Source organism: Cyprinodon tularosa, unplaced genomic scaffold (genome assembly GCF_016077235.1).
Source record: "Cyprinodon tularosa strain WSP-4 unplaced genomic scaffold, ASM1607723v1 ctg9, whole genome shotgun sequence".
NCBI classification, from domain to species: Eukaryota; Metazoa; Chordata; class Actinopteri; order Cyprinodontiformes; family Cyprinodontidae; genus Cyprinodon; species Cyprinodon tularosa.
The window spans coordinates 1,428,147-1,456,142 of record NW_024039673.1 but is presented as its reverse complement, the minus strand read 5'-3'; the positions used below and the strand labels follow the sequence as shown (position 1 = coordinate 1,456,142).

Below are 27,996 nucleotides of genomic sequence, written 5' to 3'. Positions count from 1 at the left end.
AATAAAAGGATTTTATTTTTTAAACTCTAGAGCATGTCATTAAGCTTTGGCTTATGTACATACCAGGGATTTCTGCTTTAGAAAAACAGTAATAAATTGTTTTTCACATTTGTGGTGGATTTATATTCCACAGAACTAAAATATAAGTCTAGTGCTCTTTAATCATTCGTAAATCTTTCTGCAACTTACTTTCCAGAATTTATCCTATATTTTGAAGGGACTCTCAAGACACTTTTTCAGAACATACCATGAATTGTTGGTTAATGGAGCAAACCAGTAAACTCAATTTGAATCTCTTATAAAATAGTGTTGAACATAGCATATATGTAGAGGTTTCCCTGCTACAGCTCAGGTGATTTACATTAAAAGCTGATTAACAGGTTTTTGCTGAACTGCAATCATCAGAATCAGCTCTGCTGAAGCAGGAAACCTCCAAGACCTGCAGGACAGTAGCCCTCATGGGCCGACTTTGGACAGCCCTGCCTTAGAGCTTTTAAAAGAACTTTGATGGAAACTTTACCAAAAGTAACTGCCAAATTTCATGAAAGTTTCTGGAAGTGTATTTTTACTTCTATGAATCACCTGTAAAGTTCTGGAATAGTTCCTGGAAAGTATTCTCTACATTGATGCATAAGTTGTCAAATATTTCTGCTAGTGAATATTTACTGTTGAATTCAAATTGTTGGGCATTTTGATGAGTCATTTCGGTGTCAGTTGTTGGTTGCAAGCCTTCTGATCTTCATTGTAACAGATTTGATGGTGTGTGGGACACCACTCTGCCTCCAGGTGTCCCATAGGATTTGAGTCCTCTTCCCTTGGTTCTGGAGCCCCTCTCCAGGGGAACCGTTGAGGTTCGCCAGCCCACACCGGTTGAACCACCATCCTGTGTGATTGTGCAGAATGCTGCAGCTCTCCACAGTCTTGTTGGAGAAGGTGCATGATGGGTTGCACCCATCGTTATCAACATCGGAAGCACTAAATGGAGCCGTGTCCTGGTTCTGCTCCTGCTCGTAGCCACGGAAAGCATCACCTGCACAAAACCACACACATAGTGTCACAAGACAACATTACTTGTTCCAAACGGTGGACAGACATTAAGTTAAGAATGTAAATATCAGACTGTTTTTGCATACCAGCACTGCCTGCATATCGGCCCAGGTGGATTCTGAAGAACTCTGTTTCATTATCAAGGCGGAAGTCATCATAGGATGCATAAGACGTGACATCGTTGTTGGAGACCAGAGCAATGTGCAGTTGGAAGCGAGCCTCTTTCTGGTTGACGATGTGAAAAACCTTCTTTAGACCTAACCAGTGTTCTCCTAAAGATGTAAACAAATAGAAATGTGTGAGGAACAAACTCCCCAAGAATTTTACTTATCTAAGAAATTACATGTAACCCAATATGAGAAGGAACTTGAATCAATTCCATTTATTTAAACTGGATTTTTGAAGATGATGAAAGCAAGCCTGAATAACCTGCAAGGTTCCCAAAGCCATCAAGGTAATCAGTCCAGGATCGTTTGAAGTCACTTAATCCATCGGTTCTTCTCTGAATCACTGTCCAGCCACCTTCCATGTAGTCCATCTCACAGAACACCTGCAGAACATTTTATCTAGCTTTGAATGATAAAATAATCAGCCTTTGGATAACTGATTTAATGTTTTACCTCGAAAGAAGAATCTGTTTCTTCTGGGTGGATTATATAAATGCCACTGGGGATCTTTGGGACGACTGACAACAAACTGTCCTTGATGTCACTGCAGTCTCGTCCTAATTAATAACAAGAATGATCCAATTAAAAGAACATTTCTCATCCATTGTTGCTTCACTCTGCACAATAAAATATGCCTAGGCTTAATGACACATCTACATATTAACTCCAAAATATTTTGATTTGGTAAAGCCCTAAATTATTCATACCCTGTGGCATATTTAAATCTAAAGCTAATTCTATTCAACCAAAAAATGTGTTTTTAAAAGCCAATGAAGCAATAAGGCAATATAAAAAAGTAGAATCAATAAAAAATATATTATTTATATGTTAAAAAAAACATCATTAAACATCATTAAATGGTTCTACGATCCTGATTAATCAGGAAATATATTTTGATATGTGCTGAAGAATTTTCTGCATAGTTCCACTGGGATTACGTCCAAAAAGTGACTGATCAGGACACCCTCTGGTCTATTCAGCATTTAAGTTTACTATATTTTTCTATAAAACCATAGATAATATTTGGCTGCACTACATTTTTGTTGAGCGATGTTACAATGAAAGAAATTTACACAAATGCTCTTTTTTTTTAGATCTATAAAGAAAATCATATAATCATATCATTTTTCTTGCACTATAGAATGGTTTACTATGTTCTGTTAATTAATCCAAGCCTTTCACTTTAATCTGTCAGATTTGTGAGGGAACCTTGGCATTACCGTGGGATAACACAGGTTTTATCGAGTACATCTCAATGTTGCTTCTCTGGACCTCGGAGCTCAGCGTCTGCACTTTGCTCATCAGTTCTGTGACCTGGAAAGATGACTAAACTTTTCAGTTAAATCCTTTAAAGACTCTCATGAAACCATCAAATCAAAGCCAGGATTTACCTGACTGCTCAGCACATCCAGAGCTCTCTGCTGCTCCTCCATCACGTCCCTCATCAGCTTTCGGGTGCTGCGTCCAAAGGCCAGCAGGGACTGTTGCAGCTGACCTGCAGGCAGAGAAACCGGCATCCTGAGCAACTCCTTTTGTCAACAGAACTATAAATATAATGAGAAACGAAGAAAAACTTCACCGCAGACTGAGTGTTTCTCATCCCGCAGGAGTTTGATGGTGATGTCACATGGGATGGAGCAAGCATCGTGACCTCTGTCCTGCCTGAAAGCTTTTTGGCTTTTGGCAGATGAATCAGAGAGCTCTTCTCTGACTGTTTCTGACTGGTTTAAATGACCAATGATACCGTCAGTCTAGGGAGAAACAATAAGAATGAATAAAGTTTAAACAAAAGGAAAACTTGCTATATAAAGAAATGACGGTAACCCAGTAATCCAGTTTTTCATATTTAACTGAATGACACAAAACTTCGATGTTTATTTTATAAATGCAGATTTTTGATGTTCATATACAAAGCAAACAGTCTCTAGAAGCTTACGTTCTAACAATAAAGCACCTCACTGATAAGAGACATCGTTAATATCCTATGAGTTGGCACGAGTATGAAACGGTTGATTTACAGAACAAAAAATGGAAGAAGGTCATGATAAAATAGCAATAAGTTGGTATATATTATTGAGATAAAATTGACAAATGGGCAATTTAACCTGGAACCAGATGGGATAAAATAAAAGTTGGGGGAAAAAAAACATTTGTATAATCAAAAAACCAGAAGATTATAATGTCCTGTCTAAGGTTTTCTGAAGCAATGAGTTCCTTCGATGTCCTTGAGTACCGATTTGGTAAAATAAAACATTCTTTATGTGTTTTCAAAACCCTTTAATCTCAAAGATTTGACAAAAAGTGTTTCTTGCTCATTTTCTTTTTAGTGTGAAACTTGATTTGATTAAACATACAGAATAAATCAGCTTTAAGAGGCAGTTTGGGCCTCTTGCCTGGCAGCTCATAAGTTCTTCCTTAATCTGACCTCAGTCAATTCTTATAAACATTTCATAACAAAGCAATTTAAAAAAACAATGAAAATGTTCAACATGCATTTGGTACATACTGTGGGGAAAACCAGCTGAGGCAAAAGCAGCAGGAGGAGAGTTGTTGCCGACATCATCTCAGTACAGCTGTGATCATTTCCTCTTGAAGCTGTGGGGCGGAGCTCCTTCCACCAGCAGATGCTTCTTCATTTATTCCTATTTTTCTCCAACACCTATCCACATCTATCGTTCACACTCCACAAACCCCCTTTTTTATACTTTCACCTCGCTTTTCTCCAACACATGATGGTGGGAGTGACTGATGGTTGTTACTCCCACTTTCCTGTAAACTCCTATTGCATTGCCTCTGTTAGAGGAGGTTTGTAACAGTTTGATCATTTATCCCAGAATGGGCTGAATGTGCAGATTTTAGTTTTGCGGTTATTACCCTCCTCTGTGGTGTGTCTCCTAATCAGGCCTTGTTGTTTTAAAGGTCACATCCTGCCGCCAGCATGAGAACCAGATGTGGGAAGGAAAAATGTGTAACTTGTTTTATTGAACCCCCTGTCTCTGCTTATGTCCCTGTGTGGGAGCTGCAGCTGGAGGTGGGCTGTAGATAGAGCAGGGTCTTTCTTCCTTGTGCTTTTATTTCCTCCAACCCCAAGCACTGAGTCATACATCTAGAGTCAGACCAATTTGTGCAGTTAACTGGCCATTTAAGAAGAAAGTGAAAAGTAAAAGAACAGCAGCAAATTTCAAGCAGAGTCCTGCTGAATTCTTTTGCTTCCTTGGAAAATGTTGCTGAGAGTGCCAGTAGAAAGGACTTACCGGTACTATTTGTCTGCAGCCATGGCCAGGCAGAGGAATGTGGAAAAAGCATGGGGCTGTAGCCTCAGGGACCCCACATCTGTGCAATGTTACGTCCTGCTCTAAAAGAGTGTGTGCTTTTCAATAACCAGGGAACTCATGCAGATCAATGAGTTAAACCTCATTCTGACAAAGTGGATTCAAGCCATTAAAGGAATCTCATTGAATCTTATTGCATTTGGGGGGTTGAGTGTTTGAAATAGCTGAATAAATGTATAGATACACTGTGAACACAAAGATATTCTTTACTTTTAGGGCATTTATATTCATAGTACATTTTTTATCTCCAATCTATTTTTTCCCCTTGGATACTAACAGAGAAACAGTAAATCACTGTAAAGTAGCAGCAATCAATGGTTTCCAAACATTTTGAGATTAAAATCCTTTAACATTGACTGTTTTTACGATGAAAGCTATCTTGATGACTTTGCTGTTGGGAAAACCATAAATAACAATGTTAGATTTTATTTTTTTTTTTTTTGAAAATAGCAATAATCATCAAAGAGCGTCTGTCATTATAACTGTCTTTCTTTATAATTGTATAAACATCCACACAATTTTGGGTAAGAATACTAAATAGACAGACTAAGACAAATTTTATTGTCATTTTATATACACAGAGTGTATATAAAACGAAAAGTCATTGCATACACAGTGAATGAGCAGCTTACAACAGTTAAATGAACATTACCATTTATAAAGTGCAGCAGCTATCAGAATGTAAACTGTGTTGGGGAAAAGGAAAACCAGTTTAAAGAATGGTGCAAAAGGCATTGATATGGAAAGGTTCAGTGCAGTGCAAATAAATAAATGTGCAAAATGCAGTATACATTGAGTTGGGTTCAATTTAAAGGGATTAAGACAAAAATCAGCCATGTTGTGCAAATATGATGTTTATTAGTGTGATGCAGAGTCTTGATTAGAGTTTCAGTTGTTTAACAGTCTCATGGCAGTGGGCAAAAAGCTGTTGCAGAACCTGCTGGTCCTGCAGCAAATGCTGCAAAGCCTCTTCCCAGAAATATTGTTATTGATTTAAATTCATCTCAATCTGTATCTATGATAAAGCAAGACACTACAGCTAATGCATAGCCTGCTAAGTCACTGATTCCCAGACTATATTTAATGGCCCCCCTTTGATTTGAGACAAAGAATTAACGTGTTCTGGCAAATCTAATTGACAGTTGCACAAAAAAAGAGTCAACTGCAGTAAATATTGGAATTTCACGTTTCTAAAATGATGGAAGTACGATATATGGATTATATATGTGCAGTGGCCCAGGGCTGAATTAGCAGCTGATCAGTGGGAGATGTGCGGGTACGAGCACAAACAGCATAAAAACAGCATAAATTATCTGTCAGTGGGCCCTACTGCTTGCTGTTCAAATAGAGGGGCTATCTTACATGTAGGTACTGTACATGGCAGCAATTCATTTCATCAAATTTATTCCTTTGATTTGGTTTCTGGTTCTCCAAGCAGTTCGCCCAGGGCACCATGTATGCATGAACAACATTGGAAATAACTGCTGAATATTTACAACTTCAAATCTTTAAAGTAGATGCTGAGACTCTGAAATCCACATTAAAAACATTTTATAGGTTTTTTTTTTAAACATAAAATAGGTCATCCTTTTTTCTTTTGCTGTAAATTTATATCTGCTAAGTTTTATTTTCCCACCGATATTAACTATTAATAGAATGAAATCGTGATGGAAACACACTGCAAACATGTTTATCTTTTTCCTCAGCTTGTAATCAGTTGGTGTTCAACAATTGTTCAATTGTTTCGCTGCGGGGTTTAATTCTAGTTTTCCTTTTAGTAAATCAACATGAAAAAGCTATCAAATGCATGAAGAAACTGTTAAAAAGAGACACTGCCATCTATTGTTCACAAAAGTGTATCACAGGAACTTTTCCCAGCAATCTCTCCTCACATCCCTCTTCTGCATCTCAATTAAGGCTAAATTAAAGAGGCAGGTCAGGGGTTGTGTGAATAGTTGACCTAAAATGTGACTTTAAAAAAACATGTTTATCTGATTTGGCTATGTGATAATTATGTTCAAAGTGGAATTGCTATTTTGCCACATGTGAACATTTCGATCTAAAGTATCACTTCCACTAAAGCAGGCCACAATGAAAATGTCTGGAATGGATCAATGTCTCTTTAATCTATTCATTCCACTGTTAAACAGGTGATAAGAAACAAAAACACATAATATGGGGTATATGACTGACTGTGCAAAACAGAGCATTTTACTTCCCTGAAAGTTTTTGTCGACCTTTTCTTTGCCCTCAGTGTTTGCAGCCCCTCTCATAGGGAGAAGTCACACATTACCTATCAGGCAACCTTTCACACTGTGTTTCTATCCGCTCTCTATAATGGGAACAAAGAGAGGACAATTTATCATCGTTTATTACTGTGATAATGTGTTTCAGATGTCTTTTTCTCCATCATCATTACTGAAACAGATACTAATGTATCTGTTTCAGTAATGATGATGGAGTAAAAAAACAAATCCTCTCCACTGGTTAACAAACTAATCAGACATTTAATTTACTGAATGGGGGTTCAAGTTGAAAACAGTGTTTCTAAATGGGAAATAAAAAGAAAATACACAAAGCATTTTAAACTTCAAAAGACTGTTTCAAGTTTCCCAGACTGTAAATAGAGATGTGGATTCTCTTTAGTGTGAAGGAATTTAAGATGTCTCGTTTTTTTTTTTTTTGGTGCTGTGTTTATATTGCTTAATAAACTTTACTCTTAAGGGATGATCTATTTTTTTTTTCAGAAAACAAAAATCCCCCCACTGCCAAAAATATCTCTTTAATAAAATTCAATTCAAATCTGTTTATTTATATAGTGCCAATTTACAACACGTCATCTCAAGCACTTTAAGGACAGTTCAACCAGATCATACAGTAAAATTGATTCAAAGTTTTCGTTTGAAGGAAAACCAGCTGATTGCATCGACTCATTGCCTCGAAAGCAATCCCTCACACAGAGCATGCTTGTAGTGAGAGTGGAGAGGAAAAACTCCCTTTAAACAGGAAGAAATCGCCATCAGAACCAGACTCAGTGTGAGCGGCCATCTGCCGAGGCTGACTAGGGTTCAGGGAGACAGAAGCAATTGCTGTTGATATCAACAATAATCTGAATTAATGAGACACGCAATACAATTTTCACTGGCTGATACTGACTTTGTGTTTACTCTTTGAATCAAACCTCCTCTTTCCATTTTTTTATAAATTCAGCTTTTTTGTCCAAGGTTCGGAACACTTTAAAATCTATTTGTGTATCTGTTTAAATCCAAAGGTTTCATTTATTAAGCATTCACTATGAAACAATAAAAAATGTCAGACAGGGTTAAATAACATGCAGTTTGTTTGCTTAAAGAAAGAGTGAAAGATGGCAGCTGTGATCATTTTAAAGAAGGGAAATTAATTCAGATTCTTCAGCATTCAGTGAGTCTAAGAAATTTTTGATCAAATGCTAACCCAACTGTTTTTAATACTCTTTTTTGTTTCTGCATTTTTTTTTTTTTTTATTCATTTTTTTTTTTTTCTTACTTGTTTTGAGTCTGTTTTATCTTCCTGTATTTAATCATGTAAAGCACTTTGCATTGTCTTTGTACTGAATTGTGCTATACAAATAAATTTGCCTTGCCTTGCCTTGCCTAAGCAGACAGAGAGACGATGGGCAGATTGATTTCAGCCTCAATCAGAATCAGAAATAATAATCCCCGAGGGAAACACTATATATATATATATATATATATATATATATATATATATATATATATATATATATATATATATATATATATATATATATATATATATATATATATATATATATATATATATATATATATATATATATATATATATATATATATATATATATATATGCATATGTACCTATAAATCCAAATAAAGTGATAGTGACATGCAAAAACAGTGCAAGGAATAAATAAATGTCAATTACAGAGGGGGGAGGGGGTGTCTGAATCACTTGAGGGAGGCGTTGTAGAGATTGATGACCACAGGCAGGAATGATTTCCTGTGGCGCTCTGTGGTGCATCTGGGTAAAAGGAGTAAAAGGAGTCTTCAACACAGCATATAAGACTTCATTTTAAATAACCTATGTTATGTAATACAATGACTGAACTCACTGTCAGTGTTTGACTTCTACCCATCAATAAAACCTGGAATAAAGTTTCATGAAGTGTTTGAAGGTTTTTGTTTCTTTAGATATGTACTTTTCTCCCTGTATTTATGTTTTCTACACACTGCCATTTGTTTTAGATCAAGTTCTTATTTTGTATGTACATTTTTTCCATTGTAAATTTTGTTTCAATCATTGTTGATTTTGTTCCTGGGTTTCTCTCTGTTCTTCATTTACCCTCCTCCCTCAGCTCTTCCTCTTTTAATTAGCTCAGCTGTTCTTATCTACTCCTGATTATTCTTAGCTATTTGAGAGCTTTTCTCCTCTCTCATTGTATATAAGCTTCCAGGTTGTCATTATTCTTTGTTCTGTTCTATATTCAGCATGACAATCCATGAAGTGAGATAAAATTACTCATTTTAGCTCATTCATTGAGTATATACAAACACTTCCATGTTAAACACATATTTTTTAAACATTTATAACTAACATATTATGAAAATTTTCACAGATGCTAAAACATAAATGAGCATTTTGTTTCTTTATTCTTTCCAGATTATTTATAGATTGTATTGGGCCAGTGCTGCTACTGGATCAACCAGTTAGATGTTAGGGTGTATTTGAGAAATAATGGATCCAGCTTAATTGATTTGCAATCACATTTAGAGATATGAATTTAAAAATCTTGATGCATTGAATTGTTGTGTATTAGTCTTTATTTTCATTATAAAAAAAAACTAACATGTAAAGGAGCTAAATTAAGTTATTTAAATGGTTAAAATCACTAAGTAGGTCATTAACTTTTTTTGAAATTATTTTAAAACATCATTAGTTTACATTTGGATTAATGGTTATATATTTTTAATATCTGATTATGTCTAAGAGATTTTTGAATCACTAAACAATTAAGTTATCTTTTTTAAGCTCCATCTTATATCAGAGATATGATTGTTCCTTATGTCCCTAAAAGAGCCCTTGCCTCTCAATCTGCAGGTTTACTAGTGGTTCCTAGAATTTATATAAAAAATAAATAAATAAATAAATAAATAAATAAATAAATAAATAAATAAATAAATAAATAAATAAATAAATGAAAAGAATGGGATGCAGATCTTTTAGTTATCAGGCTCCTCTCCTGTGGAACAAACTACCAGTTTTAGTCCATGAGGCAGACACCCTGTCTACTTTTAAGGGTAGGCTTAAAACTTTCTTTTTGATACCTCTATAGTTATGCTGCCATAGGCTTAGAGTGCTGGAGGACATAGGGACACCTTTTTTCATCATTTGGCTTTATTCTGTCTCTATTCTCCCACTCTGTAGAATTTGTTAGTTCAATCTCTAACGTTATGCTCTCTCTGATTTTTCTCATAGTAGCTTCATCTGGTCTGTTCCTGTTTGGCTGTGACACCATCCTGGAGAGAAATATCAGCTGTGCTGCTGCCATCAACACCTTTGTTTCTAGATGTTCGAGATCAGCCTGTTTTTCAGAGTAGTCCTGTTTCTCTGACTGTGACTGGCTAGATGTGCTATCCTCATCCTCTGACATGGGAGCTGGCTCAGAGTATGTCTGGATGGCTGTGTGTTTCCTGGACAGGGCCACCTGTGGAGCTGGTTAACAGTTGTCTTTTGTATCTCTGCTTCAGTCTCCTTGAACCCCAGTCTGCCTCGGCAGATGGCTGCTCACCCTGAGCCTGTTTCCGCTGGAGGTTTCTTCCTGTTAAAAGGGAGTTTTTCCTCTCCACTGTCGCTACAAGCATGCCAGGTGTAAGGGATAGCCTTTGAGTCAATAAGTTGATGCAATCAACTGTTTTTCCTTTGATAGAAAACTTTGAATCAATTTGACTGGATGATCTGGTTTTATTGTAAAGTGCCTTAAAATTACATGTGTTGTGAATTGGCGCTTTATAAATAAACTGAATTGTAATTGAATTGATTTGAGTTTTTTTAATGTGTTCAATACATTTTAATTTTAACCATCCCATATGTAAATATTTATTTAAGAAATCATTTATAAGTTTGCAACAATTTTAGCATAGAAATATGACAAAAGCTGATATATACTTAAATTATTAATTTTTCAATCTGCTTTTTATGTGCAATAAAAGTAGTTTATTCTATCTTTTTATCTATTTTGTTGCTATATCTTATTTTACACTGTTTATATGGGAAGGGTGTAGTTTTACTTATTTCCTTTCATTATATTTTTTTTTTGTGTGTGTGTGTTGACAATCATATTTTTCTCTCTTCTGTAAATGGTTGCACTGCAAGAAAATAATTTCCCGCAAGGGATTAATAAAGTAATTCTGATTTTATTTTATTTTTTTTACTTTGTTTTTGACGCCATACTCTTGACCCTCGGCAGCTGACCTGCGGCTTCCAGGGTGCGTTCCTGCCACCAGGGGGCGCACTGGACAAATGGCTCCGGCTGGGTTAGCCTCATCGTGGGGCGGATGTTTTTTCGGCGCAACTTCCCAATTTTCCCCCACCCAACCCCCCAAAATATACAAGACCCAGACCCAGAGTCAGGAAAAAAAGAAATCTGAGCAGACACATGTGCCCCTTTTATAAAATAATCACAGACTGTCGCAGTTTTTAATGCTCTCTATCACTTGTTTTTACTAGCAGAGAAACCAAACAAACTTGAAAAAGAACCTAATCTAATTTTTTTTTCTTTTTAAACATATTATTTTCACTTAGCTGTGAATACACTCCCATTTGTCTATTTTCCTTTAGTTTTTTCCCAGTGATGGTTTACAGTATCTGTCCTGAGTGTGAAATATTTGCCCTGCAACTGCGGCGGCTTTAAACCCAGCAACCCCGCCCCTGCTCACTATCACATGAATCTGGACTGGAAGCTGGATGGGAAAAGTTTGGAGGTCTCGGTGAAATCGCTCCTCTCAGGCCGCTTTCTAGTGCGCGCGGCCCCGCCTCGCCTTTATAAGTTTTTTTTTAATTCCTCCGGTTGTGTCGGAGGGAAAAACGGAGTCGGCTGGACTGTTTTCCAGACTGGCTCTTCTTTTTTTTTTCCTGCAGGAACACACGGGGGAGGAGGAGGGAGAGGAGGGGGGACGCTCTGGCTGCTTGAGGTATGTGGGAGGCATGTTGTGTTCTGCCGAGATTGATTTTTCTTTTTTTTTCCTTTTATACAGACACGATCTGTTTAAATATCACTTTTTTGGGGTTTTCCAAATTAAGCTTGGTGTTTTTCTTGTAGAGTAATGACTTAAAGCTTCAAACACCGCGACAACATAAAAAGTTCAAATGGGGTGGGGGGGTTTAAGAGAGGAGGGGGGGGGTCTAAAAGTGTAAACAAATCAGAGCTGAACTGTAGCACAGAGGCGCATCCGACTCGTATTTTAGCGTTCTTGAGTTTTGTTCTCCGTTTGTGAACTTTTTTTTTTCCAGCAGATCTGTTTCGATTCCAAACTTTGGGCGACATGGACGCGCACCGAGGCGCGCCTCCGGCAGGGCAGCAGGTCGTGCACGTCCGCGGGGACTCCAAGACGGAGCTGGAGGCCCTGTTCAGCGCCGTGATGAACCCCAGCAAGGCGGCCAGGCAGCCCCACTCTGTGCCCATGAGGATGAGGAAGCTGCCGGATTCCTTCTTCAAGCCGCCGGAACCCAGGGGCCACTCAAGACAAGTAATATGACCGCATCCTGCTGCTGCTGCTGCTGCAGGGTTTCCATCACATCTGCCCTTAAATTCATTAATATTTAGAAAACATAGGCCTGTAATTTAATTACCAGCCTCCCAAAGAAAACACCACAGTTTAGTGCATTTACACTAAAATATAAAAAAGGCATATGCAATCTGATTTTACTGCCTTTGTTTAAAACATAAAATTAAACAACAACACCATATATTATTTCTCAGTACATTATTTTCACACGGAAGTACAAAATAGCATTAACATTCACTAAATTACCCTTAGCAAAAAGTAGTATACTTGAAGTAAATTCTGTTAAGAATACTTAAGTATAAATTTAGAGAGTATACCGAACAATGTACTTTTAGTGTACTTGAAGTGTTACTAAAGTAAAACTTCTTCGAACTAAATTGGGACGTTTTTAAGTTTACTAAAGTATACTTAAAGTATACTTTAGTAAAAAATAAATAGTTTTAGTATGTTGTATAGTTTAATGTGTCAGCCTGTAATCGGCAGTTTTAGATTGTCTCACTAATGGATCCTGTTCATAGGTATTTTGCAGCAGTGAGTGTGTCTTAGGTTTAATTAGATATAAACCACCAGAAATGTCATTAAATCTTTACATTCTGTATGAGGGGGTAGCCACAATGGATTTCTACACACTGGCATGGTTGCCAAGCTCTATGTGCATTTTGTTGTAGGGTTGCAAATTATTAGGGTTAGTGTTTTTATAGACCACCATGTAGATTTACATTTATTGTTTGCTAAGCTTAATTGAAGAAGCCTTCTTTCTGCCAGCTGACAAGCAATGCACAGCATAACACTTGGGGATACACCTTCTGTTCCTAAGATATATCTCCTTTCTTACGTTTCTGTTTGTTGTAACAATATAATAGTGTGCATAAATTTTCCCTTTAGATAATGAAACATCTGTTTATCCACCTCAGATAACACTGAAGAGATTTAGATGCAAATTTAAAATAAAGAAGTTTCACATTTTAGTGTAGATCCAGTTTTAATCGCCACAAATTAGGGGGGACATCTAGTTGAATTGTAATGGTTTCAAATAAAAGATTGTGTTATCCTACAGAAAGTTAAGCCTGTGAATCAGATAATACATTCAGTAAGAGAGCAGGAAAAAAGTTGCTGTTATTTTTCTAAAAACCATTAAAAATGGTTTAAAATTGTAACCTTTTATAACTTTGATATCCCGTCCATACTTATTCTGAAGTGTTGGTGATCCTTAAAGAAAAATTAAATTAAAAAACTAACAGGCTGAATACATGGATGTTGTCTGCATGTCCATGTCAATATTGACAATTAACTTCACATTTGTTTTTATCTAAAACCTCCTCATGTTCAACCAATGTCCTGCATCTGATTTTAAATCAGTAACATTTGGCCCCAAACATACTGAGATGCCACCCAGAAAAAGATGAGGGCTATAAACGGGACTAGCAAATTTGATTTAGAACAGTGAGATTTGCTATTTGTTAATGGATTTTTCAGGTTACCTATAAATTAGCTTAGCGTTTCTAGTTAATGAAGCATTTATTTACCTTACTGGACTTCGCCAAGCCTTCACCACTGTTATATCCTGCTGGGCACCACCTTCATTGGTGCATTTTTCAAATATCAGAAGTGGTTGGATTAAAGTTCTGGTACATCAATCTGACATAATTTTAATAAAATGGCTCAAAATTAGCAAAAACAGTTAATAAATATAAGAGGACCATACCTAATTATAATCTATGTGTGAGCATTTAACAAAGCATTAGCAGCAGAGAAAAGGATGACTTATATCAGCGTTTTCACCTTATTAAAAGGTGCTCAACTCAACGCAACTTTATTTATAAAGCCCTTTAAAACAACCACAGCTGCCACAAAGTTCTGTGGTGCTTCATTTTAAAATACCTTTTCTTGTCCGACATGCTTAAACTGTTACGTGGAATTGGAAGTTAAAGGGAAAAATAACGCTTAGTGGCCTGTTGAGTTAAGAGAGTTGTCCCTAGAAGTAGGGAGTCAAATTGGGAAAGTTAGATATTTTAACACAGCCATTGTCACAGCATCCAATATTCAAATATAATTTAGCGATTACCATTACTACATTGTTAAATCCTTGCACAAACACAAACTACTTCACAAATTTCTTTGTTATCCATTATTGCCCTGGACATCAGTAAGCAGGTTCTGTTAGTTATGAAAAAGGGGAACAACTCTCAGGCTGGCAGTCATCAGCCTCAGATTGTAAATGTAGTTCTAGAAATCTTATTAGCTGATTTCTGGGGAAGGAAAGATATAAAATGAATACATTTTCAGTGCACTTAACATCTTAAGATTCGACAAACAAACGTAGAAAAAGTAAAAATATGAATATAAGGAAAGTTACATTTTAAAATAGCTGACTGTCTGCCAATCCCAAAGATCCTTCTTTGACAGAGAAGCAGCCAAGGTCTGATCTACGGAGAAATCTTGCTCTAATCAGCTTTACCTCCACCAATTCGTCCAAAACTAGCAACTATTATGAAATATATCTGTGCTTCATGTGAAGCCCTTAAACAGAAAATTTGGGGAGAAAATAAAATCACAACAAATCAGAGGTATCCGTTTAGAGCAGGGGTCCTCAACCTGTGGATCCTGAGCCGCATGTGGCTCTTTGGACTGTCTCCAGCAGCTATTAATAGTGCCCAAAATGTATATAAAGAGCTAAATAATGTACTATAAGTGTTTTTTATAAGATGGAAAGAAAGGAGGTTAAAGGTAACAGAAATACGTTTTCAGAGCCATTTCCTTTTAATTGGCTTGGAAATTATGTGTTTTATTATAGTTTTAAAAGCTAAAAATACATCATTTTTTGATTGTTTAAGATGGTTAATAATTTCCAACACGAGATTTAAAAAAATATTATTTTTTTTAACGAGTTAGAGCCTGTTATATTTTGAGGCTCTAAACAAGTTTTACTTGGTCGGACTCTGGGTAAAACGGCTCTTTGGATATGAAAGGCTGCAGACCTCTGCTCTAGAGCCTCTCTGACTGATTTTATTTGGTTGCTGATAAAATCCTTTTTTTTTTTTTTTAAACATGCCTATATATTAAGGCTTGGCAATTAATTTCATTTGCAATATAATCGCAGTTTAGAAAAATGCTATTTTCAAATCGTACCGGCATTCAATTTTTAGTCACAATGCATTTAACATGAGTATGACTTGACATTTCTCCCTCCAGCCCTTTAGGAGGCAGTAAAACTATGCTGTCACAGAGATGGGAATACAGAGTTGCAGCTAGCTCCTAGATCTATGCATTATAGTAGAAGTATGATATATTTCCTGCAGATGTTACAGTAAAGTCCTTCAACACTGGAATCTTGACAAGCAGGCTTTCAATATCGTGAAAAAACGAAAACCCTGGAGTAAAACATCATGTTTGTCGAAAATAATCGCAGTTTTGATTTTTGGCAAAACCGTTCAGCCTTACTTTATATTTATTAGTAATGCTCTACTATTGTTATTTCTGAAAGTCAAGATGTGTTCAAATGCTCACACTCCCCCTTTGTTGGTATGGTCAATAGAACATGATAAGCATATTACTGAAGGCACACTCAAAAAAAGTCTGTGCCCGCTGATGTTCCAAACAGAAATCACTTTGCACCTAGTATGGAGATCAGCTATTCATACTAACCTGTTCCAACTTGTTTGCATGTGTTTAAATACACACAAACCTTTAGACGATCATGTCTCAAATCTCTTGTCTTTTTAAACAAATATTGTATGATTTCAGGAGGGGGGGGGGGACTCCAGACGTCTTGGGTTAATTCTTTTTGAGTTGTGCCAATGCATGAACAAATAAAAACATCAGAAAGTAATAGATTGCACTATAAGATGGCTCACAATGCAGGAGGATTCCTTAGGAAAGTGGCAAGAAAGAGATTTTTGCTTTTATACACCAACTGGAAATTGTTCACTCTTGTTTGCTGAAGTTATTTCAGTTGCTTTACTTTCATTTTATCTCTCACACTGCAGCTAAAGCCATGCAAATTCACTAATATTTGTTGCAGATTTGAAGCTCAGTTCATTTTTTCCAAATGTGGGAAAATCTTAAAGGAAAACAAAAAGGTACAGGAGGACATAAATAGGTGTTTGCTGTTGCTGAATTAGTTTAACTTTTACTTGAATAATAAACAGCATTTATAAAATGCATAATGAATTTTATTACATGGAAACTCCAACCGACAAATTGTTGAAATTTTGGAAGTTTCAGCTATTATTTTGTAATCTTTGGTTAACCTAGCTGTAAGATAAACAAGGGAATCTGATTAATCAGTTTATACTGATTTATCTGACATTTTATACAGATTTCCATCTATAAGAAAGATTATAGTCTGCAGAGAAGCAACAAAGAATCTAAATTTAAAAAGAAATCTACCTAAACACTGGAACATGTATCAATATTTCAAGATGGGGCCAGAGTGACATCACACAAATGGTATGATTGTCCTGAACTGATGGAAAGACAAGATGGAAAGTTTTCAGAGATGGTGTCAGGAGCAAGAGGGCAACGTAGTAGGAGCTGCGGGAATTTCTGTTGGATGTGCTTCACGTGTGTGTTTGTCCTGTATTCTAAAAATGTTGGATGAAGCAGTTGGTTTGTTAGACAAAATCCTTTTCTTTAAAAAAAAATAAAAAGCATCAAAGTCTAAAGAAACCTGGAGTGTTTGATAAAACTTAACTTCCTATTTAACTATGCATCACCAAAGCTAATGGCATTGCCACAGTGAAACATGGCAGTGGCAGCATTATGCTCTGGTGTTTTTCTGGTTAAAGTTTGTATTAGATATAGGAGGAAAAGATCTGTAACTTGTGTGCGTGAGAGAGAGGCAGCACTGCAGCAGTAACCTTTCCATCTAAACCTTTTTGTTGTTGTTTTTTTTTCTTTCTCAGTTTGTTTCAGATTTCTGTTTGTCACTCAGCTGCAGACTTGCTAACCCTGCTCTTTTCTCGTCAGGCCAGTTCAGACGGAGGCGTGTGCGGCTCCCTCACTCCTCATCACGTCCGCGCTCATTCCTCCCCCGCCTCCCTCCCAGTCAACTCCCTCTCCGCTCAAGTGGATGCAGATGCAGCAGCCACGCCGCTCATACCCGATGACGTGCCACTCCCTGACGGTTGGGAGATGGCAAAGACGTCCACTGGCCAACGGTACTTCATCAAGTAAGGGCTTCCTCCCGGTTTATCACTGAGTTGCATCTCTGGCTCTGCAGGTTTTCTTTAGTTTCTGTGGCGGATGACAGTTTCCCGAGGCAGGTTACGCAACACAGATTCTGAATCAGCACATTTTGGAAGAGCAACCTTTCAAGATTATAAGCTAATTAATGATTCTATGTCCAGTTTGGATTTCATTTAAACCGTCCCAAGAAAATAAAGTTTTCTTTCTGACACTTTTTATTTTCCCACAAGAAATTTTTGGTTTGTTTGTTTTAAAGTAAAACAATAAGTTTTAAGTAGCTGAGTTGAAACTCATGCAATAGGACATTTTGCATGAGTTTCACCTTCATAAGCCCACGTTTCCCGATGACTTTCTGCTCCTTAAAAAGCCTGAGATTGTCTGAAGAAGTATAGATGTTCAAGCACATCTGGTAGTACAGGTAAGGCAGGTCTGAGGCAGGGCGCTCCTCGCCCTTCCGGTTGCAGCAGTTTAACCGATGCGCTCTTATTCATGGCTTTGCTGCGTGTTTTTCAGCCACGTACACAAGACGACCACATGGCAGGACCCCCGCCTCTCGCAGCTTCAGTCGGCTGCAGCCCAGCATCAGATCGCCTGCACCCCGATCCACGCCCACTCCTTCAGCAACCCAGCGCCCACTACGCAACCAAAAAATGTTATTCCTGAGACAGGTATCACACTGCAGTGCTGTCGGGTGTTATTCCTTTGGGATTCCCTTTTGGTTGCTCATACTGATACACCTGCTTGAAACAACCAGACTGTAGGTTCCTGTGGTGTCTCTTTGAGGACTGTTTGCTCAGGGTATAAACTCTTAAAGTAGTTGAGATAAACATATCAGTTTTCAGCTGAACACCAGATATTTCATATTTACTCACAGGTACCATCAGTTTTTTTTTTTTTTTTTCAATTCATAGCTAATATGAATATTTAAAGGTTAGTTTATCCAGATTTTATCTCTCTTGAAGAACCAACCAGAACTGCACTGCAGCTTTTGATGATGCAACATGTGATCAGTGACTACAGTTACACCTTTAAGGTCTATATTTAGGTGGCAATCGGTTGCTTAGAAAAGCTCAAACGGGTTTTTCCCTTCGTTGTTATTTCACCTCTTTATTCTAATCCTTGTTAAACCCATAATGGTTTTTAGTATAACTGAAGAAAAAAAATTTCTCTAATAGGGGAAAAGCAAAATTAAAAGGTACATTACTTTAAAACAGTTTTTCTACTTTAAAACTGTTGTTTCAGCTTTACCTTTCTTGGCATACAGTGTTCAGAGCAGGTCACATCATACTGTTTTACAGTAGGCATAGTTTAAAAGGAATAATTTATTTTATTTTGCAGGTATTTTTTTGTTTGTATTATTGTTCACATTCTAACTTAAATTAAAGCACAATCAGACTATGGCTTAAACAGTCTACAGCTTTGTTTAAAGAAGACATTTCAATATCTTTGTATTGATTCTGAAATCCTTGTGAAATTTTGGCCAAATTCATCAACATGTTTTACATTTGATCTAAACAGTTCCTTTCCAATAAAATGTAGACGTTTGTCGCACGCCATTAACCTCAAAGTGAAATGAAAGGCAACACCATTATTCAGGTCGAGCTCATTTATAACGACATCAGATAGGGAAACAATTTAGAGTTATTTATAAAAGCGGCTTGGTTGTGATTGACAACTAAAAAGTTGGATTTGGGCCACCTTTGCCTAAAGTGTCGACATTAGATCATTCACACCTAGATTCCTTAGTGATTGTTGTTTGTCACTTCACACTTCTAATATAAATGACTTCAGTTTAGGCTCATTCATTTCATGTTTTTAAACTCTGCAATGTGTTAACTATTTGATTGAGAATGGGTGAAAAAATGTCAGTGCCGCCTCAGAGTTTTGTTTGCAGCAGGCTGTGAAAAAGGAAAGGCATCCTTCGTCTTCTCAACCCTGACTGCTTTAGGATCAATAGCTCTTCTGGATGTTTCCATAAAAATGAAAAAATAAACAATTTCCAAGCAGATTAGATTGAAGTTGCTGTTTGAGACACACTGGCCTTATTCCCAGTTCTTTTTATATTATATTATATTAAATGACTCTCAGACAGGACTTAAACATGACTTAATCTAAGTTAAAAAGGCAATTTGTATTCAGAGTTTTAACGCACTGGGCTAATTTTGATTTCCGCATCAAATAGGAATGATCAAAGAAAAACATTTCTCCTCTTCTTATACCTCAGTGATATCTCAATAATCTATGTCTCCACCATGCGAGTGTGTCTGATAGGTCATTGCTTTACGTCCAGTCCTGCAGCTCTTATAGGCAAGATGAAAGACATGTTCTCTCTGTCTCCACTTTATTATTTAGTATCTATATAGGTTATTATTATAGCCAGGTCTGCAAATAACGATTATTTTGCAAATTGATTAATCTGTTGATAATTTTTTTCAATTAATCAGATATCTATTGTTTATTGGAGGATTTTTTTAATGAAATTAAACTAGTTAAAACTAAAACATTTCCACTTCAGGAGTTATAGAATGAGCATTTTGACAGACAAAAAAGGTTGTTGTTTTTTTAATATCTTAAATGCAAAATATTAATTTATTTTTGTGCAATTTTAGTATAATTACTGCTCTAAGTGGGTCGTTCTTTCAACTAAAGGTGTGTTTTACAGTCTTTATACTCCATTTAACCAGTAATCAATTACTAAATTAGTTGATGATTGTTTCTGTAATCAATTAATCTTGATTAATCCGATTAATTGTTTCAGCCTTAATTATATCTGTTTTGGTTGCTCTTTATTTCCCCATTCTCTTCTAACCTTGTTACTTACTCAGTGAATTTTTGGCTATGTTTAATCTGACAAAAGAATTTGACTCCTGAGGAAGATTCAATAAAACATGAGAATTTAGGCAAGGCAAATTTATTTGTATAGCACAATTCAGTACAAAGACAATGCAAAGTGCTTTGCATGATTAAAATATAGGAAAATAAAACAGAATCAAAACAAGTAGGAAAGAAAATAAAATAAAAATGCAGAAACAAAACAGAACATTAAAAACAATTGGATTAAAGAAAATAAAAAAAAGGTTGAACTAATGATGTTTCAGCTGAACTGTTTAACTAGAACAGTCGAAGGCAATCCTAAACAAATGTGTTTTTAGTCTTGATTTAAAGGAACTCAAGCTTTCCGCACTTTTACAGTTTATTTATACTTTATAACATTATACTATGAATAGAAAATATCTAGAATTAATATATAAGTATAAACATCTGTTATAAATATGATTCATGAATGATAAAGATTCATCTTAAGGCTATTCAAAGTGTCAAATATGTCTGTTAACACATGGTAGAAAACAGGTAATGGTTAATTAGACAACAGGAAATCCCTCAGATACTCAAAGGCCTTATTCTAAGTAATTAACTAATCCACTGATAAAATGTTCCTGACATTGGAGACACTGTTTCTTATAAGAGGTAAAATTTTTATAGTGTGATTTGGCTGACCAGACCCTTTAGGAAGCATATTTGCATGGACATTGATTTACACACACTGAAGTTAGGTAAAAAAATGCACATACAGTAGTTTTTTTTTATATAGTATATGAAATAAAGCTATAACTCACTTTTTCTCCCTCCTTTAAAATCTGCAAACTACAAACATTTTTTTTTCCCTCTCATTCACTCCATTGGCTCCATCGATTATTCGCCTTCTCACTGTGTACTTTTACTGCTGTTCAGGTCCACTGCCTGAAGGCTGGGAGCAGGCTGTGACTGCAGATGGAGAGATGTACTACATTGATCACATAAATAAGACCACCACATGGGACGACCCACGTCTAGGTAGCACACTATAACAGATTTTGTGCCTCCTGAGTTGACAATTGTCAATGAGAAACATTGTGTTCCAATGTGCGCTATCAAGAACCAGCTTATTGTTTGGCAACAGCAGAGCAAAAACCAAGGACCTCAAAGTGTTGGAGACATTTTTTTTTATTAATTAATTATCTTAAAGTATGAATCGTGTTGAATTTTTAAAAAAGTTATCTCATATTTCTTTTCTGATTTCTGTGTTTTAGCTCAGAAGGCAAACCCTACCATGCTCAGTTTGGCAATGCAGCAAAGGCAGGAAAAGCTCAGACAGAAGCAAGGCATCCTGCCTCAGTTTGCACCTCAGGTCAGAGATCCTGCAAACCTGCAATGTTTGCACACAGTGTTGCATGCTCATCTCCTGAGGAGTGAAATTAAGCACATGTTTGGGTGCAGGAGGCCGGAAGTAGCAACCAGATGCCTGGAGGGATGGACCATGACAGGAGTGCACAGATGCTTGTCCCATCGGTGGATGTCAGGATCAGGGCCCTGAACCAAGAACCAAACCTTAATGGGTAATTATGAAGTACTAAAACAATAGAAGTTCATTAAAGATTAGGACTTAATTAAACTGATCTATTGCTAATATTTTACAACATATTTTTCAATTAACATTGAAAGGAAAATGTGACTATTAACTGCATTTTCTGATTTCCTGAAGTAAGAACCAAACCAAGGAAACTCCCCAGTAAATAAACAAAATCTTTAGTTATAGCTTGCAATTTACAGATCAAAGTTAGCCGGTACCTTATAGGTGTTATAATAGTTGTGATGATGCTTATCTGTAAGGTAAGGTGTTGTTGGTAATTTCCTAAAACTCTTTCTAAAATATTCAAATTATTTACATTTTATAGACCAAAATAGTTTGACTTGTTTTAACCATAAGGGGTTAAAAAAAAAAGTATTATTTAAAGTGTCTTGCTTATAATGTCAGTAGGATGTTATTGTTGCCCATTAGTCTGCTTCATTGGTTGCTCAGATTTCTATATTTGAAATTAGAAAAATGAACTGAAGTTAAAATCCTAAAAGGGATGCATTATTAATAGTTAAAAGTACAGAATCCAATATTGCAACCATATATTAGATCATAATGTAGAAGTTCCTAAATTAATATGCCTTTTCTATCTATTAGGACAATGTTTATTTAGTGTTTGGATGCATTAAGTGTTATACAATGTGATTTTAAGTGTCGCTCAGCACAAATGTAGTAAAACCACAGTTTTTGCCACCTTGCAACTGGAATTATGGTGTCGCATCCTTCACAGATCCAAGCTCGATCATCTGAAATCAATACGAAGCATCAGTGTAACTTCAAACCGTTTGAAATGCCTTCTGAACATGAGATGTTATATTGACTCATCTCCTTTAATTAGGGTTGTAATTTGTTTTCTCACACAGGGCTCACTCTCGCAACGAAAGCACCGATAGCGGTCTGAGCGTCAGCAGCCTGCCACGCACATCTGACCACATGTTGGGCTCTGTGGATCATATGGACACTGGTAATGTTTCCCTAAAAGTTGTCCGTCAAACATTTATACAAACTCTTTCAACCATGTCATTAATATTCTTCGCTTTTTTGTAGAAAGTGATGGAAAAAGTCATTAGACCAACCTTGTTTTTCTTGTCTTGCTCATTCTATACTTAGATGCACATTAGTTGTAGAGGCTCTTGTAAAAATAAAAAAAGCCACAATGCCTCGTGATTAAAAGCAAAATACAGTAAAAGATGTTAAAAATCTGTTCTTTCTCCACCTGACATGTTTAGGTGACTCTAGTGACCCCCCCTCCATGAGCCTGCAGGAGCCGATGCCTGTGCTCCCGATCAACGAGGAGCTGATGCCCGGCATCCCCGACGGTTTGACTTCAGACATCTTGATGGACATGGACACGGTTCTGTCCGGGCCACACATGGACAGGGACAGCCTCCTCACCTGGCTATAGACGCAAGCACCCCTCTGCCCGGTTGAGAGTGGTTTGAAATCAAGCTTTTTGTAGCGTGACTGAGAATTCTGGGAAATTTGATTCGGATTTAAAAGTGGTACAGAACAACTACACAAAATATTCTACAGATATGATGGATACCTAACACTACTCACTCCCTGACCGGTGAAATACAAATTACTCTAAAAGATGCAATCAGCTTTCTCTTTTTGGGCCTGATTTTGCATAATAGGCTCCACTTCTTTTTATATGGGTCCTTCAAACGTTATGTCCAACCAGAATCCCTCTTGGAATTTTTTCAAAGCTATAATAGTGCTCTTGTGCAAGGAACTTAAAAAAGACCAATATATAAAAGAACAGAAAACAAAGAATTTCAATTTTACTCTAATCACGGAAGAAAGCTGTAGTAATTAAATGTACCATCTAATGATGCTACCTCTGAGCAGTTTGTACCATGTGACTGTAATGCACATTCTTAGAGTGTAAAGAAAACCTTCTACCACATTTTGGCTTAAAGTGAACAACAAATCAAAGTTTTTGGGGGTTTTTTTATAGCTGCAAAATCTCAGGGCATCTTATCAAAAGGAAGGAAGAGGCGCCCTCTTGTGGTAAGTTGGAGAAAAACACCATTTCCTGCCTAAAACAGTCAGCTGTAAAAAGTGAAAGAATATTGTAATTACTTTGTCAGTGTCAACTAATGAAGCCATTCCTTTTCTAATTTTGCTAATATATTAGTTCTGAACACTAAGCATTAACTTTAAAGACGTACAAAGGCTTTCCTCCTCAACATATAAACACATTAATTGGGTCCATCTACCGGTATATGTAGGGTTTCCCCAGAAAACTACAGAATAATCCTCAGTTTCTGTTTTCAGTGCTTAACCCTTCTTTTTCAAGAATGAATTTACAGCCTCGCTGAAAAAGAAATCTAGAGGCATTTTTTTTGAGTGATTGCAATATAGTTTTTATGTTCGTTTTTTTGGTTTTAAAACCATTTTTATTAAAGTTTTGATCCATACCGACACTCGACATGATCTTCACAGGTGCACCATTTATTTTGGATTTCCAATGAACTCCTCTGTGTTGCATAGTTGTTTTATTTTCTTTCTGCTAAACTCTTCTGTAGGTAAAGGTGCTCTCTAGTTACCATTTGACCTGGGATGTGTTTTTTTTCTTTCTATAAGTTAAGCTTAAAGGATAAATGTTACCAGCCTCCAAAAACATGGTTATTATTATAATTATTCCATAACTCCTTTTTTGTAATGCTGATTGAATCATTCCTTGTATTCCCAATATTTCAGTTGAAATGCTCTGTATCCATTCAGTGGGTTATCGTGGTTAACAGTGAAATATTGAGTCTGTTTTCAGCTCAGCTGTAAATGGTGTAAAATCTTCCCTTTCTCATACTCGTTGCCACTTCAGCCATCTTTTTTTTTTCCAGTTTTCCTTTTTCAATCTTGTTTTTCTCTAAAATGTGCAGCAGTGGCACTTGGTGGTGTGTAAAACAATCCCACATAATATAAAACCTGTTTACTGTGAAAAGAAATACCTAATGTCGCTAGAAAGCACACTTTAAAATCCCAAACCTTCACTATGTTTAGTATTGCATTGATTCTTCATTTGACTCTTATTCATGTAAATACATTTAGAATAAAATACCTTTTTAAAACTGCTATTAAACATCATCACTAAGTTAACATTTTTAGTTTAAAAATGCTCTTTCGGACATATGGCTTTAAGGTCTTAAACTCATCATATAAACTTATAGTGCAGATGAAATTAAACCAACAGGATGCAATAATTTCTTTCATCACATATTTCACTGCAATTGATAGTTAGGGCTCTTTTTTTTTTATTCAACTCAAAATATAATTTTAATTTGTTCCACAGTATAATTCATATCTTTGGTTTTCACTACCCAGGTGAAATTAATCCAGAAGATAATAATTTTACAGCATATGAGTTCTGAGAATAAGTTGGAAGTACGACAAAATTTGACTAATTGTAAATGCTGCCTTTTTTAAGCTATAAACATCAGATCCAGACATCAGCCTATGGATGCTTTTTTTTATATAGATTTCCCTTGATAATTTAAACCATGTGAAAAGTATATCTTTGTTGTTTTTGCAGTGTGTTTAGAGCTAATCTGAGTATTAAGCTATAAACTGCCTGATGAGAGCACCTGTCCTGACATACTTCTTTGCTTTATGTATATGCAGTGCTATAGATAAAGACTTCATGCTGAAAATCCCACAGAAAGAGGCTGGTCTTGTTTAACCAGCCTTCCTTTAAAATGCCAAACAACTCAGCAGGTGATTTATTGCTCATACAAATCATGAAACACACTACCAAGTTTATTATTTATCTTGGCATGCATGACACTTGCTATGTGCTGTATGTTGCATTTTATGACATTTATTATACTATTTACAGAGTTTGAGGTTTTACGCCTTTTTTTTTTTTACTTGTTTATGCATGATTAATATAATTATAATCGATTTAAAGAAGTTTCTGTTTAATAAACTTTTGAATTACACCTGGTTATATTGTTTTCCATTCTGTGTACACCTACTTATAATGGCTAGGTTTAAGTTTTTTTTTATTTATTTTAATTCTTTTTAAAAATTCAGCGGACTAAACTAGTACTATTACAGAAAAAGTCAAGCATTATTACAACTAAACACAAAAATGAAAATGAAAGTTTTTGTGAGAATCTGTTAATGCTTTCCGTGGGTCTATTTGGTATATTTCTGCTTTTTCTTTAATGAGTCTGTTGAATATAATTTATTTTTTAATAATAAACCACTGGCTACTTTTTTTTTTTTTACATATGATTTTAACATCAGTCTCATGGGATCGGAACTGAACCCCACAACATTAACCAGCTGGTTCGGATCCTGTGATACATTTGGTTTCCTGAATCCTCCTCTAATTTCTTTTTCAATTGAAATGTCATTATTTTGAAGCGGACAGAAACCTTTCCACAGTGGGATGACACCATTGTGACTGAAGGATTTAACACCATGTTCTACTTACAATTGTGTAACATCAGATCAGGACGTTTTGCTCATGATTAATCAGGTGTCATGCTCTCGCATAATCATGCGTCAGAGTGACTTGGTTTTTGTTGGGTTACCTTGTTTCAGACTGGTTTAGATCTTAACTTTCAAGTGAAGTTCAACAGGGGGAAAAAAATCCTAAATAATCCTAAATAAATTTTTTATAAATACTGCTTAGGTGATTTTTAAAGCATAATGACTCTTTGTTGTGATATGACAGATGATGAGGATGATGCTCACTTTTGTCAGTGATGTTCTTTATTTAAAGAAGACATCTCTTTTGTTAAATCATCTCCAGAGGGTTTCTCACAGCAGAACTGTCCTTTTAAATAATAACTAATTATTAAGGATCTGCACGTTCTAGTTCCCTCTGATACTTGGGAATTTTCAAAGGTATATATTCCAACTTGTGGGACTCCCATTGGAGTCCATTCTTGGTCCCAAGGATCAGATACTACTCCATATTCTCACATATGTGTAATTGAACATGCTTTCTTTATTTTGAAATTGTCTTGAGAGTCTGGGCTCATTTAATAAATAGCTGAGGACAGTTTTATACTAACATGCTTTTCCTGCAGCCTTGACTGTCCAATATACAACCGTACTACTGCAAAATTAGATTTAATCAGAAAATCAAAGCACATGCAGTAAAACAGAGTAATCACCTTCAGTGAGAAAACTCTGCTTATAGACATGCTTTTGCAAAAAGTCATGTTGACTTTCATCCCCCTGCTATTGACATGACATTTTTACCAGATGTCGATAACAATTCTTGTGATCCACACAAACAAAGAAATCACACCATAGATGTCCAGAAATTAAGTTATGTGTAATAAAGAGAAATGGCGCAGGGAAAGTATTGAACACACTGAAATGTATTTAATACTTTGTACAAAAGCCTTTGTTGGCAATGACAGCTTCAAGACGACTCCTCTATGGAGAAATTAATCACTGACATTTCTCAGGTGTGATTTTGGCCCATTCTTCCACTAAGAAGGCCTCTTCTATGAACTCTGATCTTTAGTTCTTTCCATAGATTTTCTGTTTAAGTTAGGTGATTTGTTGGGCCATTCTAGCAGCTTTATTGTCTTTCTCTTAAAACCAATTGAGCATTTCCTTGGCTGTGTGTTTGGGGTCATTGTCTTGCTGAAATGTCCACTCACGTTTCATCTTTATTATCCTAGTAGATGACTGCAGATTTTTTTTTATCATGAATGTCTCTGTACATTTTTGCATTCCTCCTTAAGTTATTTGAAATTTGCCAGTACCATATGCTGAAAAACAGGCCCACACCATGATGTTTCCACCTCCAAACTTCCCTGTTGGTGTGGTATTTTTGGACTGATGTGTAGTGCCATTTGACCTTCAAACATCATGTGTAATGTGGCATCCAAAGAGTTTAATTTTGGTCTCATCTGAGCTTCAACATGTTTTTTTTTTTTCAGCAATGGGTCTTTTACGGTGAGCATGCATACAGGCCATGGCGGTTGAGTGCATTACTTATTGTTTTCTTTGAAACAATTGAACCTGCTAAATCGAGGTCCTTCTGAAGCTCTCCACAAGTGCCTTTGGCTCTTGGACAGCTCTTCTGATAATTCTT

At 36.2% G+C, this 27,996-nt stretch overlaps 2 protein-coding genes across 4 annotated transcripts; one reads left to right on the top strand and one right to left on the bottom strand.

The window, feature by feature from the left end:
• Positions 1–105: 105 nt before the first annotated feature.
• Positions 106–4,054, bottom strand: angptl5 (angiopoietin-like 5). The gene is made up of 8 exons (XM_038273994.1): positions 3,721–4,054; positions 2,794–2,965; positions 2,606–2,709; positions 2,435–2,528; positions 1,668–1,771; positions 1,477–1,597; positions 1,134–1,319; positions 106–1,030 (listed from the first exon to the last, which is right to left on the bottom strand). The coding sequence occupies exons 1-8, from the start codon at positions 3,775–3,777 to the stop codon at positions 711–713; spliced, it is 1,158 nt and encodes a 385-aa protein (XP_038129922.1). The 5' UTR covers positions 3,778–4,054; the 3' UTR covers positions 106–710.
• Positions 4,055–11,495: 7,441 nt separating this feature from the next.
• LOC119775859 (transcriptional coactivator YAP1-like) lies at positions 11,496–24,544 on the top strand. 3 transcript variants are annotated; one of them, XM_038273974.1, is made up of 9 exons: positions 11,496–11,755; positions 12,078–12,310; positions 17,318–17,520; positions 18,050–18,204; positions 21,269–21,370; positions 21,607–21,704; positions 21,794–21,912; positions 22,796–22,896; positions 23,162–24,544. In XM_038273974.1, exons 2-9 carry the CDS (start codon positions 12,107–12,109, stop codon positions 23,335–23,337), a joined length of 1,158 nt encoding a protein of 385 aa, XP_038129902.1. In that variant the 5' UTR covers positions 11,496–11,755; positions 12,078–12,106; the 3' UTR covers positions 23,338–24,544. The 3 variants fall into 3 exon arrangements, with proteins under 3 accessions (XP_038129902.1, XP_038129903.1, XP_038129904.1); XM_038273975.1 differs by having other exon boundaries at positions 12,075–12,310; XM_038273976.1 differs by lacking the exon at positions 21,269–21,370 and having other exon boundaries at positions 11,497–11,755.
• The last annotated feature ends 3,452 nt before the right edge of the window (positions 24,545–27,996 follow it).

Coding starts and splice junctions, on each gene's coding strand:
- angptl5 (XM_038273994.1), bottom strand. CDS start 3,777: ATGATGTCGGCAACAACTCTCCTCCTGCTGCTTTTGCCTCAGCTGGTT. Junction 2,529..2,605: donor TGGATGTGCTGAGCAGTCAG/GTAAATCCTGGC, acceptor TCATCTTTCCAG/GTCACAGAACTGATGAGCAA. Junction 1,598..1,667: donor AAACAGATTCTTCTTTCGAG/GTAAAACATTAA, acceptor AATGTTCTGCAG/GTGTTCTGTGAGATGGACTA.
- LOC119775859 (XM_038273974.1), top strand. CDS start 12,107: ATGGACGCGCACCGAGGCGCGCCTCCGGCAGGGCAGCAGGTCGTGCAC. Junction 12,311..17,317: donor CCAGGGGCCACTCAAGACAA/GTAATATGACCG, acceptor TTTTCTCGTCAG/GCCAGTTCAGACGGAGGCGT. Junction 21,913..22,795: donor CAAGAACCAAACCTTAATGG/GTAATTATGAAG, acceptor TTTCTCACACAG/GGCTCACTCTCGCAACGAAA.